The sequence below is a fragment of the Podarcis bocagei genome, assembly GCF_964188305.1.
Source record: "Podarcis bocagei genome assembly, chromosome: 18".
NCBI classification, from domain to species: Eukaryota; Metazoa; Chordata; class Lepidosauria; order Squamata; family Lacertidae; genus Podarcis; species Podarcis bocagei.
The window spans coordinates 5,652,977-5,669,061 of NC_138144.1; the positions used below are offsets into that span (position 1 = coordinate 5,652,977).

A 16,085-nucleotide genomic window follows, 5' to 3' on the forward strand; every position below is an offset into this window, starting at 1 on the left:
TTCTCTCACGTTCTCCTTTCCTCCCGGGGAGAGGCGGAGACAGCCGGGAGCCTCCGCGCTGTGACGCGCAGAGGAAGCGGCGAGGGGGAAGCGGAGCCATGGCTGCAGCAGGTACCCGGGAGGGAGGCGGGGATCGGGGCCCGTAGGCAGGAAGCAGGGAGGGAGGGAGGGAAGCGCGCTCCCGGCCCGGCTGGGATCCAGACCCTCTTTCTCCCCGCAACCAGCCCAGCTCAAAGGATAGGCTCTCGGCCCCAGAACCTGCTTTTGCAGCTGTGCGCCCGGGGCGCGCGGCTCCCAGGCGGACTCCTGCCGGGATGGAGAGCGCTGGTCCTCTGAGCGCGCACAGACGGCTGCAAAGCCCAAGCTTAAAGGATGGAGAATGGTGCTGATGTTGGGGCTGCGCACTCGCAGCTCCTGCTCATTTATCTCCCTGCCCTGATGGGTTGTAGGCAGGTGTTGGCCCTGCTCCGAGTAGACCCATTGGAAACAATGGGCGTGACTAACAGCGGTTCTGTTGCAGAGTCAAGATTTATATGCATCATCTGTCGGTCTCTCTCTGTTCCATTCTTCCATCCATCCTTACTAATATATTAATTTTTGAATTCTGAATTTATTGTCATTCACGTTTTATACTGTATTTTATGCTGTTTTTTGTTGCATCCATTAAGTGTTTTAAAGTTGTTGTTAGCCGCCCTGAGCCCGGTTTTCTGAACCGGGAAGGGCGGGGTATAAATAAAAATTTATGATTTTATTTATTATTAATTTCGCAAAATTTATATGCCGCATAATTGTAAAAAAAACACCTATAACCATCCATCCTTCCTAATATATTTTCACAAAATTTAGACACCACAATTGTAAGACAAAAAACCCCCCAAACCTCAAGGCGGTTTGCAGAAAGACAAAACAACAACAGAGACAAGTAAACAACAACAACTATTCAATAATATATCCAGTGAAAGGCAGGCCACACCTATGCTAAACATCTATTCGTTTATTCATGCCGGGGCTTTTTATATTAATAGTTTATTAAGAAAGTTTAATTTATAGGAGGAGAGTGAGGAAAAAAGAAAGAAAACAAACCAATACAGTGGTACCTCGGGTTAAGTACTTAATTCGTTCCGGAGGTCCGTTCTTAACCTGAAACTGTTCTTAACCTGAAGCACCACTTTAGCTAATGGGGCCTCCCGCTGCTGCCGCGCCACCGGAGCACGATTTCTGTTCTCATCCTGAAGCAAACTTCTTAACCTGAGGTACTATTTCTGGGTTAGCGGAGTCTGTAACCTGAAGTGTATGTAACCTGAAGCGTATGTAACCCGAGGTACCACTGTAGTCCCTTCTGCTTCCCATTTTGGGTCTATGCAGGCTGTAAGATCCAGAACCTCTTTCCTTCCCCTTCTCTCATTCGCTCTCTCTAAACTCGGAGAACTCCCTCGGTTTTGGCTTATATTCTCACTTGGGGCGCAAGGAAGTATCCCTCATTCTGGGGGGACGGGAGGAGGAAGATTTGCCATGAGGAGGGAGGCCGGTTGCCAGATTAAACAAAGTTTCAAATACAGTGGTACCTTGGTTCTCAAACTTAATCCGTTCCGGAAGTCCGTTCCAAAACCAAAGTGTTCCAAAACCAAGGTGCGCTTTCCCATAGAAAGCAATGCAGAAGGGATTAATCCGTTCCAGACTTTTAAAAACAACCCCCAAAGCAGCAATTTAGCATGAATTTTACTATCTAAAGATATTGTTGATCCATAAAATGAAAGCAATAATCAATGTACTGCACTATAAAATAAATAAGACAGTATTGTAGGTGATAAAAATTTATATATTTTTTTCTTACGTTCACTGATGATAGTCACTGTTTGGATGGGGGGGCTTTTATCCATTTCGGCAGTCACACAATCAATCAATCAGCAGCTGAACTGGGTTCCACACAGTCACAAAAACAAACAGAAAAAGCCTCGAAAACAAAAACACAAAATAAATAACAAAAACAAAAGCGTCAAACTTAATCTGTTCTGGAAGTCCGTTTGACTTCCAAAATGTTCAAAAACCAAGGCGCAGCTTCTGCTTGGTGCAGGCGCCCCGGAAACAATAGCCGACAGCCGCATCGGACGTTCGGCTTCCAAAAAACGTTCGAAAACTGAAACAGTTACTCCTGGGTTTTTTGTGTTTGAGAACCAAGACATTTGGGAACCAAGTTACCACTGTATAATAATAATATAATAATAATTTATTATTTATACCCCGCCCATCTGGCTGGGCTTCCCCAGCCACTCTGGGCGGCTTCCAAAAAAATATTAAAATACTGTAATACATCAAACATTAAAAGCTTCCCTAAACAGGGCTGCCTTCAGATGTCTTCTAAAAGTCTGGTAGTTGTTTATCTCTTTGACATCTGATGGGAGGGCGTTCCACAGGGCGGGTGCCACCAACGAGAAGGCCCTCTGCCTGCTTCCCTGTAACTTAGCTTCTCACAGTGAGGGAACCGCCAGAAAGCCCTCGGCGCTGGACCTCAGTGTCCGGGTAGAATGATGGAGGTGGAGACGCTTCTTCAGGGATACTGGACCAAGGCCGTTTAGGGCTTTCAAGGTCAGCACCAACAATCTGAATTGTGCTCGGAAACGTACTGGGAGCCAATGTAGGTCTTTCAAGACTGGCGTTATATGGTCTCGGCGACCACTCCCAGTCTCCAGTCTAGCTGCCGCCTTCTGAATTAGTTGTAGTTTCCGGGTAACCTTCAAAGGGAGCCCCACGTAGAGCGCATTCCAGTAGTCCAAGCAAGAGATAACCAGAGCATGCACCATTCTGGCAAGGCAGTGTGCAGGCAGGTAGGGTCTCATCCTGCGTACCAGATGGAGCTGATAAACAGCCGCCCTGGACACAGAACTAACCTGCGCCTCCATGGACAGCTGTGAGTCCAAAATGACTCCCAGGCTGCGCACCTGGTCCTTCAGGGGCACAGTGACCCCGTTCAGGACCCCACACCCGCCCGCCTCCTGTCCCCCCAAAACAGTACTTCTGTCTTGTCAGGATTCAACCTCAATCTGTTAGCCGCCATCCATCCTCCAACCGCCTCCAGACACTCACACAGGACCTTCACCGCCTTCACTGGTTCACTGTACAACTCTAATTAGGGGAGTTGGGAGATCAAAGGGCCTATGCAGTCCTCCAGCTGCAACCCCAGACTCATCTAATCTTAGCCAAATCAAACATACGCCCCTTCTCTATACAAGGGGTCAGGGGATGATCACAAGTGGTAACACCAAAATTGTGTCCATCAAGAACTGTCCTGCCAATCTTCACCTTCATAAGGACTAGGTGCTTCCTTATTAATTTTTACAGAAGGCACCGAATCCTAGATGCTGGATTTTGCATCAGATTCCCCAGCTCTCTGATTCACAAATCTCTCCGTACGGAAAGCAACTTCTAAACAATGGGGAGGTACAAGGAGCTGCTTTCTCCTGAGGAAGCCCATCTTTCTAGCTCAGTACAGCCTGCCATGGCAGGTAGCGGATCATCGTATTGCAGAGTTGGAAGGGACCTCCAGGGTCCCTGAAATACAGGAATCTCAACTAAAGCATCCATGACAGACGACCAGCCAACCTTGGTCTGGACCAGGCATAGGCAAACTCGGGCCTCCAGATGTTTTGAGACTACAATTCCCATCATCCCTGACCCCTGGTCCTGTTAGCCAGGGATGACGAGAGTTGTAGTCCCAGAACATCTGGAGGGCCGAGTTTGCCTATCCCTGGTCTGGACACTAGACTTTTGCTGATGCAACCTAGAATAAAAAGGTAAAGGGACCCCTGACTATTAGGTCCAGTCGTGGCCGACTCTGGGGTTGCGGCGCTCATCTCGCTTTATTGGCCGAGGGAGCCGGCGTACAGCTTCCGGGTCATGTGACCAGCAGGACTAAGCCACCTCTGGCGAACCAGAGCAGCGCACGGAAACGCCGTTTACCTTCCCGCCGGAGCGGTACCTATTTATCTACTTGCACTTCGTGCTTTCGAAGTGCTAGGTTGGCAGGAGGAGGGACCGAGCAACGGGAGCTCACCCCATCATTGCGGGGATTCGAACCGCCGACCTTCTGATCAGCAAGTCCTAGGCTCTGTGGTTTAACCCACAGCGCCACCTGCGTCCCGCAGCCTAGAATAGCCTTAGCCTTTTTTTGCTGCTGCATCACACTGTGGACTCACGTTAAACGTGTGGTCCACCGAGACCCCTTAGATCCTATTCACACATGCTTCTAGTAACTTGGGTGTCCCCCACCCTATATATGTGCATCTGGTTCTTCCTGCCTAAGTACAGAACCAGACAATTGTCCCTATTAGAATTCCTTTTGCTAGCTTGGGCCCGGTTCTCTGCAATCTGTTGAGGTCATTTCAAATTCTGATTCTGTCTTCAGCAGGATCAGCTACCCTTCCCAGTTTGGTGTCTACTAGATCTTGTGGGTGGGTAGGGGAATATTCCCAACCCTGCCTGGATTTGCCAGGGATCGAACCTAAATTTCCCAGCCTGATCCCTCCCGGCTCCCTGATCATTCCTTCTGCGCTTACTCTTCCCAAACCATAGCTGTCAACCGTCCCTTATATGGCGGGAAAGTCCCTTATCCCAGCGCTGTGTCCCGCTGCTGTCCCTTATTGATGATGTCCCTTAAATTTCCCGGGTTTCAAAGGAAGCAGCTCCTCTCCCTCCCTCCCTGCAGGCCAGGGAGGAGGGGGGCTCCAGCTGTGTTGCTTGGCTGCGTTGCTCACCCAATAAGGATCTAAGAATGACTGGGGGGTGGAGCTTGCATGCCTTGTGCCCATCAAATCGGCCGCGTTGCCTGGGGACTCGCCTTTGCTCAGCGCTTCCCAGCGGAGAGGTGACGGTGGTTTTCCTTGCTGCATCCCCTTTGCCGGGTTGCTGCGCTGTGGGAACCACCGCTTGAGGCTTCGTTTGGCTGCTGGCTGGGCTTTCTGCCTTTGGCTCGGAGGGGCTCAGAAGTTGAACATACCTGTGCTTGGAAAATCCCTTATTTTGGCTGCTGATCCCTTATTTTCGAGGCTGCTGGTCCCTTATTTTCAAATCTGTAAGTTGACAGCTATGTCCCAAACCCTAGATGCAGAATCCCTCGGAGGAGACGATTGCCTGGAAGAGGACGAGGAGGAGCTGGAGGCGAGCTTGGAAGACCACGAGAACGTGGGAAAATTACTGGTTCCTGGCAGGCGTAGCTGCTGCATTCTGACCCGTCGCGGAATCACTCTGCGCGTGCTTCTCAAGGATGGGCTGATTGAGCCTGGAGAGGGCGTCCTCTCCATTTACTACCTGGTAATAATAATAATAATAATAATAATAATAATAATAATATAATATTATTTGTACCTCGCCCATCTGGCTGGGTTTCCCCAACCACTCTGGGCGGCTTCCAACAAAGACCAAAAATACACTCAAATGTCACACATTAAAAACTTCCCTGAACAGGGCTGCCTTCAGATGTCTTCTGAATGTCAGGTAGTTGTTTATCTCTTTGACGTCTGGTGGGAGGGTGTTCCACAGGGCGGGCGACACTACCGAGAAGGCCCTCTGCCTGGTTCCCTGTAGCTTTGCTTCTCGCAATGAGGGAACCGCCAGAAGGCCCTCAGCGCTGGAACTCAGCATCCGGGCAGAATGGTAAGACGCTCTCGTCGTTCCGTCGCTTCTCCTTCCAAGAAGCGGACAAGGGGAGTGCTGGCCCTCAATGGTGTGGGATGTGATACGTTAAGTAGCAGTCAAGCACAACATTCCTTGTTTTCCTAGAGTGGCCATGCAGGGGGAATGTTCCTGTTTCCTCCTGGCTGGGACATACTTCCTTTTACATATGACTAGAGGTGGGCATATGGGACGCGGGTGGAGCTGTGGGTTAAACAACAGAGCCTAGGACTTGCTGATCAGAAGGTCGGCGGTTCGAATCCCCGCGACGGGGTGAGCTCCCGTTGCTCGGTCCCAGCTCCTGCCAACCTAGCAGTTTGAAAGCACGTCAAAGTGCAAGTAGATAAATAGGTACCGCTCCAGCAGGAAGGTAAACGGCGTTTCCATGCGCTGCTCTGGTTCGCCAGAAGTGGCTTAGTCATGCTGGCCACATGACCCGGAAGCTGTACGCCGGCTCCCTCGGCCAGTAAAGCGAAATGAGCGCCGCAACCCCAGAGTCAATCACGACTGGACTTAAATGGTCAGGGGTCTGTTTACCTTTACCTAGAGGTGGGCATGACCTTACCTGTAACAAAAGGGACAGGGCACGCAGTTCTCTTTCTTTTTGACTTTCTCCATCTGTGGATCAGCTTTGAGCTAGAGATTAGCTTCCAGCCAACAGAGGACACTGGGACTATCTCCATATGGGATAGACCCACGTACAGTATATACTTTGTAACTAAGTCTGCCTTCAGAGATTCATCTGTGAACTGAATGTGAGTAAACTACTTATACACATAGCTGTCAACGTTTCCCTTTTCTTGCAAGGAATCCTATTCGGAATAAGGGAATTTCCCTTTAAAAAAGGGAAACGTTGACAGCTATGCTTATATATACGTTACACAAGATTGTGGTGTGTTTATTCTTTTAAGAGGGGTATAAGGGAACTTACCAGGAAGCTGACAATGAGGCGCTTACACAAGCCTGCAACCAGCTATCCGCTGTGCGTTTGAAAGGGGAATGTGAAACTCTGGTAAGTAAAGGAAATTGCTAACGCAAGTTAGGAAGGATATTAATAAACAATATATCCTTTCCTGCCTCCCTGAACATTCCCACAAACTGAGCTCCGGCTGGGGGAAAAAGCACTGGTTACAACATAAATGAACTTAGAAAAAGACTGGAGTCATCTATTTCTCTCCTGCACACTCACCCATGCCTTCGTTTTGTCTCTTCTCTCTCTCTCTCTCTCTCTCTCTCTCTCTCTCTCTCTCCATTTTTATTGGTTTTTTTTAACATATCCTTTCCAACAATTGTTTAACATAACTTATCTTATACCATATTTTAGACTTCCGTCAACCACTTCTGAAGATTTTCCGCTCTTTATCATTTGTTCTGCATTTCTTAATTTCTCTATTACTCTTAATTATGCTTAACCAATAATTCTCATCATAGTCTTTCTTGCAATATTTCAAATAGTCCTCCTCATAGATCTTCTTGCAGTCCTACTAGCATAATCTGTTTGTTACAATTGCTTTTCAAATAGTTCAAATATTTACTCCAGTCTTCTAAGAATCTCTGATCCCGCAGATTTCGAATCCTTCCTGTTGTCTAATTCTGCATAGTCCATTAATTTCATTAGCCATTCCTCTTTCGTCAGTAATTCTTCTTGCTTCCATTTTTGTGCCAATAATATTCTTGCTGCCGTCATTGCATATAAAAACAACTTACAGTCCTGTCTATTAATATCATCTCCTACAATGCTAATTAAAAATGCTTCTGGTTTTTTTAATACAATGGTACCACGGGTTAAGTACTTAATTCGTTCCGGAGGTCCGTTCTTAACCTGAAACTGTTCTTAACCTGAAGCACCACTTTAGCTAATGGGGCCTGCCGCTGCTGCCGCGCCACCGGAGCACGGTTTCTGTTCTCATCCTGAAGCAAAGTTCTTAACCTGAAGCACTATTTCTGGGTTAGTGGAGTCTGTAACCGGAAGTGTATGTAACATGAAGCGTATGTAACCCGAGGTACCACTGTAAATGTATATTTCAACATCTTTTTCGTCTCATCATATATCGTTTCCCAGAAGTTTTCCACTTTTTTACATTCCCATTGTGTCTCCTCTCTCACCTGTCCCAGGGCAAGAAGTTCTTGGGCAACCTATTGACGGATGGCAAGATCGTTTGGCAGGAGACGGGTCAAGTTTTCAACTCACCTAGCGCCTGGGCGACCTACTGCAAAAAGCTTGTCAACCCAGCCAAGAAGTCTGGGTGTGGCTGGGCGTCGGTCAAGTATAAGGGCCAGAAATTAGACCAGTATAAAGCTGTTTGGCTGAAGAAGTACCAGCCCAACACTCCCCCTGCAGAGGAGGTGAATGAATACCCTAATTTCTCTTTCACTTGTTAGAGCACTGCATTTATGTACAAGCTAAGTAAGCAACAAAGGATGCGGGTGGCACTGTGGGTTAAACCACAGAGCCTAGGACTTGCCGATCAGGGTTTGAATCCCCGTGACGGGGTGAGCTCCCATTGCTCGGTTCCTGCTCCTGCCAACCTAGCAGTTCGAAAGCACATCAAAGTGCAAGTAGATAAATAGGTACCACTCCGGCGGGAAGGTAAATGGCGTTTCCGTGCGCTGCTCTGGTTCGCCAGAAGTGGCTTAGTCCTGCTGGCCACATGACCCGGAAGCTGTACGCCGGCTCCCTCGGCCAGTAAAGCGAGATGAGCGTCGCAACACCAGAGTTGGCCACGACTGGACATAATGGTCAGGGGTCCTTTTACCTTTACTTAAGTAAGCAACAGTTTAGATTTATCTGATTATGGTAAATGCAAAAAAGCTGCTTTTAATGGGTTAAAAAAAATAAAGGAAACGGACTCTAAATTTTTATATATACTTAATGGTGACACAGTTATCTTTTGTTTGTGCTTCTGTGCAAGAATAACTAATGCAGTTTTCATTTACGCTAAGAAATCAAGGGCTATCTACTTTCTGCCCCGAGATCTTTGGATGAAGGACAGCATACAAATTTAATAATTTAATGTGGGCACCAACCGCTGCTGGGGAGAGAGGTTGGGAAGGGAGATTCTTACCTTCTCACAGCAGAGTTAAGCACAACAGTGATTGCACAGAGCACATTAAAACTTGGTTAGATTTCACATATGCCCTCATCCACTTTCAAAACAAAAGTTCCCCGCAAAAATACTTAGGCTAGAATAAATCACAGTAAGTGGTTTGTTTATTTTTGCTCACAGAGTTTCCAGAATTTAAAATGGACAAATCTGTCAGCTGGCAGTAAGACAAAAATGAAGAAAGGTTTCAAATGACTTTAAAAGAAAATAACTTTAGAGTGGCACCTCGGGTTAAGTACTTAATTCGTTCCAGAGGTCCGTTCTTAACCTGAAACTGTTCTTAACCTGAAGCACCACTTTAGCTAATGGGGCCTCCTGCTGCTGCCGTGCCGCTGGAGCACAATTTCTGTTCTCATTCTGAAGCAAAGTTCTTAACCCAAGGTATTATTTCTGGGTTAGTGGAGCCTGTAACCTGAAGCGTATGTAACCCGAGGTACCACTGTACTTACTTCCAAAGAGGATCATGCAATCTTTGGGTTGCAGGCTATAAGATCTCCTTTTTTGAGAGATTCAGTTCACTTGGTTTTTCTTGCAGCTGGGAGCCATTGTCCGCATGGCTCCTTCTTTGCTTCTTGCATGAAGCACAGAGAAAAAGACTGAGAAGTGGGGAAGCAGAGGGCCTGCTAAGCCACACCCACTTGCTACCTGGGTTCCGGGCTCAGGTTAACTCTTTCATGCACGAAAGTTTGAGTTGGCAACTGTATATTGCAGAAACTGCCTCTGACTTATGCATTCTGGCCCACTGTCAAACAGCTCTGGACGTTTAATCTGAAGCCAGCTGGAGCAACTGAGGGCATGGCTATTCTTCCTTCCTCGTAGGCTGAGTAGCAGTGGGGAGACTGTCCTCTCTGACGGCTTTTGCATCTCTTTTCCTCCCCCAGAGTTTAGTGAGCGAAGGGGAAGAGGATGAGCTTGCCGATGAGGAGGAGGAAGAAGCCAAGGGGGTTAAGTCAGTCCTCTCAGAGTCCATGCTAGCTAAGAAATTGGAGGACAAGACCCGGAAGCAGCAGGCAAAAAGTCTTGCAGAATTGCACAGCTCAGGTATGTCAATGTAGTATTGATTTATATGCCGCTGGTAGCTGATGTCCTCACAGATTCTTGGAAAACAGACTTCCCCCTGCTGCAGGAAGGAATTTTGGCTAGCATTGTTGCTGTTGTTTAGTCGTTTAGTCGTGTCCGACTCTTCGTGACCCCCGGGACCAGAGCACACCAGGCACTCCTGTCTTCCACTGCCTCCCGCAGTTTGGTCAAACTGATGCTGGTAGCTTTGAGAACACTATCCAACCACCTCATCCTCTGTCGTCCCCTTCTCCTTGTGCCCTCCATCTTTCCCAACATCAGGGTCTTCTCCAGGGAGTCTTCTCTTCTCATGAGGTGGCCAAAGTATTGGAGCCTCAGCTTCAGGATCTGTCCTCCCAGTGAGCACTCAGGGCTGATTTCCTTCAGAATGGAGAGGTTTGATCCTCTTGCAGTCCATGGGACTCTCAAGAGTCTCCTCCAGCACCAGAATTCAAAAGCATCAATTCTTTGGCGATCAGCCTTCTTGATGGTCCAGCTCTCACTTCCATACATCACTACTGGGAAAACCAGTAGCTAGCGCTACCCTTTGATAAAGGTCACAATGGTTATGCTATGTATAAAAAAAAATACATTTTGTAAACAAAACGAAGCACAAACACCCGCAATTAAAATGCAGAATAAAATAAATGGTGCAACAATGAAAGGTGTTGAAACGGAAGGTGGAGATGTTTAATTTTGCGTTTCATGGCTCAATTTAGCTCAGTGATGGTCAGTCGCTTTGTTTTTAACCGCAGATAGCAGCAAAAGGCTGGACTGCAGGAATCGAATCCCTGTCCGTTATTGCAGCCTGGGGAGTCGGGACTCTGCCAGGTACGCCCATCGTATGTATGAAATCCTCTCAGTAGCTAGAGACGCAGGTCTTGTGTGCAGCTGTGCTCAGGGGGTGACATCTAATTTAAAAAACAGGAGGAAGGGCTGTAGTCCTCAAGGCGAAGGCAGACTCGAGAATGGGTGCCTCTGTTTTGAGTTGGTGGGTGGGGAGGCAGGATTTCAGCCGCGGCTCGAGAAGCTAGTTTGCTGAAACGCGGCCAAAAATGTAAAAGACAAAACTCTGGCTGGGATTCACCATGTGGCCCTCTAGACTTCTCTCGCCAGCCCCTGGAAAGCACCCACAATTCTTGCACTCTCCTACAGTGTTTCCCCGAGCCAGAACATGCCCGTGGGCGTAATGATAATAATAATAATATATTACTTATACCCCGCCCGTTGTTGTTGTTGTTTATTACTTATAACCCACCCTTCTGGCTGAGTTTCCCCAGCCACTCTGGGCGGCTTCCAACAAAAGATTAAAATACAATAGTCTGTCAGACATTAAAAGCTTCCCTAAACAGGGCTGCCTTCAGAAGTCTGGTAGTTGTTTGATATCTGGTGGGAGGGCGTTCCACAGGGTGGGCGCCACCACCAAGAAGGCCCTCTGCCTGGTTCCCTGTAACTTGGCTTCTCGCAGCCAGGGAACCTTTAGCAAGGCCTCTTGCTAGCTGGGGAGGGCAGAGAGGGGGTGAGTCAATGTTATTCGATTCATGAAATTTACATGTATTGCTCCTCCCACTTTTGGCTCTGGCCCCCGGAAGGGAGTGTGGCCCCCGGGCTGAAACAGTTTCCCCTCGCCTTGCAACGGCACTTTGCGATACGCCGCAGCGTTTGTGCAGTTTTCGGCAAAAGAGTAAGAAAGCAAAAATAACGACTTGCTGAATGCAAGATGGGTCGGGAACACATTTGCGTAAACCGATTCTGAAGAAAATGTTGTTGTTTTTTAACCACTCTAACGAGGAACCTGATGCTTTTGGGCATATTTTCTTTTCTTGTGATCTTGGCATTTATGCCAGAAGGCAATTATTAGAGGCTTTACAACTCAGTAGGCTGAATTCTATGATACCAACAATTCAGGACCTACTTTCGGACAGGAATGATCAAATTACCGTATTTTTCGCTCTATAAGACGCCCCCAGACCACAAGACGCACCTAGTTTTTGGAGGAGGAAAACAAGAAAAAAAAATATTCTGAATCTCACAAGCCAGAACAGCAAGAGGGATCGCGGTGCAGTGAAAGCAGCAATCCCTCTTGCTGTTCTGGCTTCTGGGATAGCTGCGCAGCCTGCATTCGCTCCATAAGACGCACACACATTTCCCCTTACTTTTTAGGAGGGGAAAAGTGAGTCTTATAGAGCAGAAAATACGGTACTTTAATAGTGGCTGAATTTTTGAGTGCTGTCCATGTAGAAAGACTGGCCATTATAAAGAGATTTAGTGGCTCTTAATTGATTGGTGATGTGGTAGTGTTGTATTGTGTTATTTATGCAAATTGATTTCCTCAGGAGTTAAAGATCTGACTGGGACAAACCTTGTTATGCTGAGCTCGTATTTTGCACAATTTGTATATAGTGTCTTTTTGATAACATGTGGTTTGCTATGCCTAATAGCAGGTGGCGCTGTGGGTTAAACCACAGAGCCTAGGACTTGCCGATCAGAAGGTCAGCAGTTCAAATCCCCGTGACGGGGTGAGCTCCCGTTGCTCAGTCCCTGCTCCTGCCAACCTAGCAGTTCGAAAGCACATCAAAGTGCAAGTAGATAAATAGGTACCACTCCGGTGGAAAGGTAAACGGCATTTCCGTGCGCTGCTCTGGTTCACCAGAGGCGGCTTAGTCCTGCTGGCCCCATGACCCGGAAGCTGTACGCCGGCTCCCTCGGCCAATAAAGCGAGATGAGCACCGCAACCCCAGAGTCAGCCACGACTGGACCTAACGGTCAGGGGTCCCTTTACCTTTACCTTATGCCTAATAAAGGATATTTGATGATGTAAACCACTCTAACGGGCTTTGTTTGGGAAGGAATTTTCCACAAACAAAACATGACATCCATTTATACTGCGATTCGTTTATACGGTAAGCCTTCCTTTGATCCTCAGATGTTTAACAAATAAATACAGGATTGACTGCCCCAAGGCAGCTTAAGTCGTATTTAAAAGCCTTTGCATTCTGCTCATTAAGATATATATTTTAAATGCAACTAGTCCTCATAATGGCCGTTTCTTTGTCTGCCTTTAGGAATCCCCACACCCTGGTGGAAGTGACGTCTTTCGCAGCCCTCAACAAGTTCCAGCCTTTCAATGTCGCCATCTCCAGCAACGTCCTTTTGTTAGTGGTACGTTGGACATTTGGCAGGGCCCCGGCCGGCCCCACCAAGAGGCAAGGGGAGAAGCAACCACCTCTGTAATACTATAATAATAAATTATTCTTTATACCCTACCCATCTGGCTGGGTTTCCCCAGCCACTCGGGGCAGCTCCCAATAGAATATTAAAAATACAATAAAACATCAAACATTAAAAACTTCCCTAAACAGGGCTGCTTTCAGATGTCTTTTAAAAGTCAGATAGTTGTTTATTTCCTTGACATCTGATGGGAGGGCGTTCCACAGGGCGGGCGCCACCACCGAGAAGGCCCTCTGCCTGGTTCCCTGTAGCTTGGCTTCTCGCAGTGAGGGAACCGCCAGAAGGCCCTCGGAGCTGGACCTCAGCATCCAGGCAGAATGATAGGGGTGGAGATGCTCCTTCAGGTATACTGGACCGAGGCCGTTGAGGGCTTTAAAGGCCAGCACCAACACTTTGAATTGTGCTCGGAAATATCCTGGGAGCCAGTGTAGGTCTTTCAAGACCGGTGTTATGTGGTCTTGACGGCCACTCCCAGTCACCAGTCTAGCTGCCGCATTCTGGATTAATTGCAGTTTCCGGGTCACCTTCAAAGGTAGCCCCACGTAGAGCGCGTTGCAGTAGTCCAAGCGGGAGATAATCAGAGCATGCACCACTCTGGCGAGACAGTCGGAGACCACTCTGGCGAGACAGCAGATAGGGTCTCATCCTGCGTACCAGATGGAGCTGGTAGACAGCTGCCCTGGATACAGAACTGACCTGTGCCTCCATGGACAGCTGTGAATCCAAAACGACTCCCAGGCTGCGCACCTGGTCCTTCAGGGGCACAGTTGCCCCATTCAGGACCAGGGAGTCCCCACACCTGCCCGCCTCCTGTCCCCCAGAAACAGTCCTTCTGTCTTGTCAGGATTCAACCACAATCTGTTAGCCACCATCCATCCTCTGACCGCCTCCAGGCACTCACACAGGATCTTCACTGGTTCTGATTTAAAAGAGAGGTAGCGCTTTTGGGGGTGGAGGGAGGAATCCACAAATCTGATAGCTTGGACTCTGATATGAGGAATATAGTAGAGTTGGAAGGGACACTAAGAGTCATCTAGTCTGACCCCCATGCAATGCAGGGATTATGGGAGCTGGAGTCCAGCAACACCCAGAGTGTGAGCATGGTACCCAAGGGTGACCAAACCTCCAAACCTTTGCTCTCCCTCCCCTTTCCTCTTAGGACTTCCATAGTCACCTGACGAAGAGTGAAGTGACTGGCTATCTCGGCGGTCGCTGGGACACCAACAGCCAGCGTAAGTTTCCCTGGGGTAACTAGCAAGGGAGTGGAGCTGAAATGTTCCAAATTCCTTTTTTATTGTTTATTTATTTTATTTTATTTTATTATTTATTTTATTGTTTATTTATTTATTTTTAAATTTTACTTCTGGCGAACCAGAGCAGCGCACGGAAACACCGTTTACCTTCCCACCAGAGAGGTGCTTTCAAACTGCTAGGTTGGCAGGAGCAGGGACCGAGCGACGGGAGCTCACCCCGTCATGGGGATTTGAACCACCTACCTTCTGATCAGCAAATCCTAGGCTCTGTGGGTTAACCCACAGCGCCACCCACGTCCCTATCTAGCATATATTCAACACAAAAAACAGCGACATATTGTTGTGGTCAAAGAACAGCTGGACGTATAAAGGGCCCCATTACCTTCAGGAGCTTAGGGCCTCATCGAACCTGAATCCGGCCCTGCGCCCACCCACCAAGAATCCTGTGGGCTGTCATTTATCAAGGATGCTGGGAGCAAACTACAGTTTCCGGCGATTCTTTGGACGAAGCTGTGCACTTTGAATGTATGGCCTGCGACCCAGCAGAATGAGGAACTTGGCACAAGAGTTTACTGACTCCGGTTATAAAGTATAAGGGCATTAAACTCACAAGCTCCTGCATAAATCTGGCACAGTTAGTAGATGGAATTTGGCGCCTAGCCAAAGAGGCTTAAGGTGGATTTCCTCTAGAGTCGGAGAGCGGTTAGCTGCATTTCCTGGTAGACCTGCTGCATAGGAATGCAGAAGTAAGGCCACCGGACTGTTGAGAGAGCAGGAAGGATTTGTGGCCTCTTGGGGAAAGCCATTTCACAAATCTTCTTGATTTCATTATATATCGTGCCCCCTAAAGCCTTTTGCCTGAATATTCAGGAGAGACTAAAGAAAACACTAGTGATGTATGGAAGTGAGAGCTGGACCATAAAGAAGGCTGATCGCCCAAGAATGGATGTTTTTGAATTCTGGTGCTGGAGGAGACTCTTGAGAGTCCCATGGACTGCAAGAAGATCAAACCTCTCCATTCGGAAGGAAATCAGCCCTGAGTGCTCACTGGAAGGACAGATCCTGAAGCTGAGGCTCCAAGACTTTGGCCACCTCATGAGAAGAGAAGACTCCCTGGAAAAGACCCTGATGCTGGGAAAGATGGAGGGCACAAGGAGAAGGGGACGACGGAGGACGAAATGGTGGGACAGTGTTCTCGAAGCTGCTAACATGAGTCTGACCAAACTGCGGGAGGCAGTGGAAGACAGGAGGGCCTGGTGTGCTCTGGTCCACAGGGTCACGAAGAGGCGGACACGACTAAATGACAACAAATCATGGTGTGTCGTTTATTATGTCTTCAAAAATGTATGGATTAACTGTATAAATAGTGAAACTCAATAATAAAGAATGTACAGTGGTACCTCGGGTTAAGTACTTAATTCGTTCCGGAGGTCCGTTCTTAACCTGAAACTGTTCTTAACCTGAAGCACCAATTTAGCTAATGGGGCCTCCTGCTGCCGCTGCGTCACCGGAGCACGATTTCTGTTCTCATCCTGAAGCATAGGCGCCGACTCCATGGGGCTTGAGGGGGCCCGAGCCCCCTCAAAAATTCGTTTGGGGGGGCTCCGCCCCCCCAATAATCTCCGGCGCCCCTCCAGCAGAGCGCCATCGCCGCCCCTCCCCCAGCCCAAAATGCACAGGGTCGGGCTGCATGCCTCCTGCCCTCCCTCCCGAGCAAAAGCTCCACCCAATTTCCTGATTAATAGGCGCAGCACGCTCTCCCCTATTCGCT

At 48.2% G+C, this 16,085-nt stretch overlaps 1 protein-coding gene across 1 annotated transcript; it reads left to right on the forward strand.

The window, feature by feature from the left end:
* On the forward strand, positions 1-14,316 carry LOC308577405 (MPN domain-containing protein-like; the record flags this gene model as incomplete). The annotated part of the gene is made up of 7 exons (XM_081177520.1): positions 1-111; positions 5,099-5,307; positions 7,783-8,013; positions 9,653-9,812; positions 10,586-10,661; positions 12,896-12,992; positions 14,221-14,316. Exons 1-7 carry the CDS (start codon positions 99-101, stop codon positions 14,314-14,316), a joined length of 882 nt encoding a protein of 293 aa, XP_081033646.1. The 5' UTR covers positions 1-98.
* Positions 14,317-16,085: the final 1,769 nt, after the last annotated feature.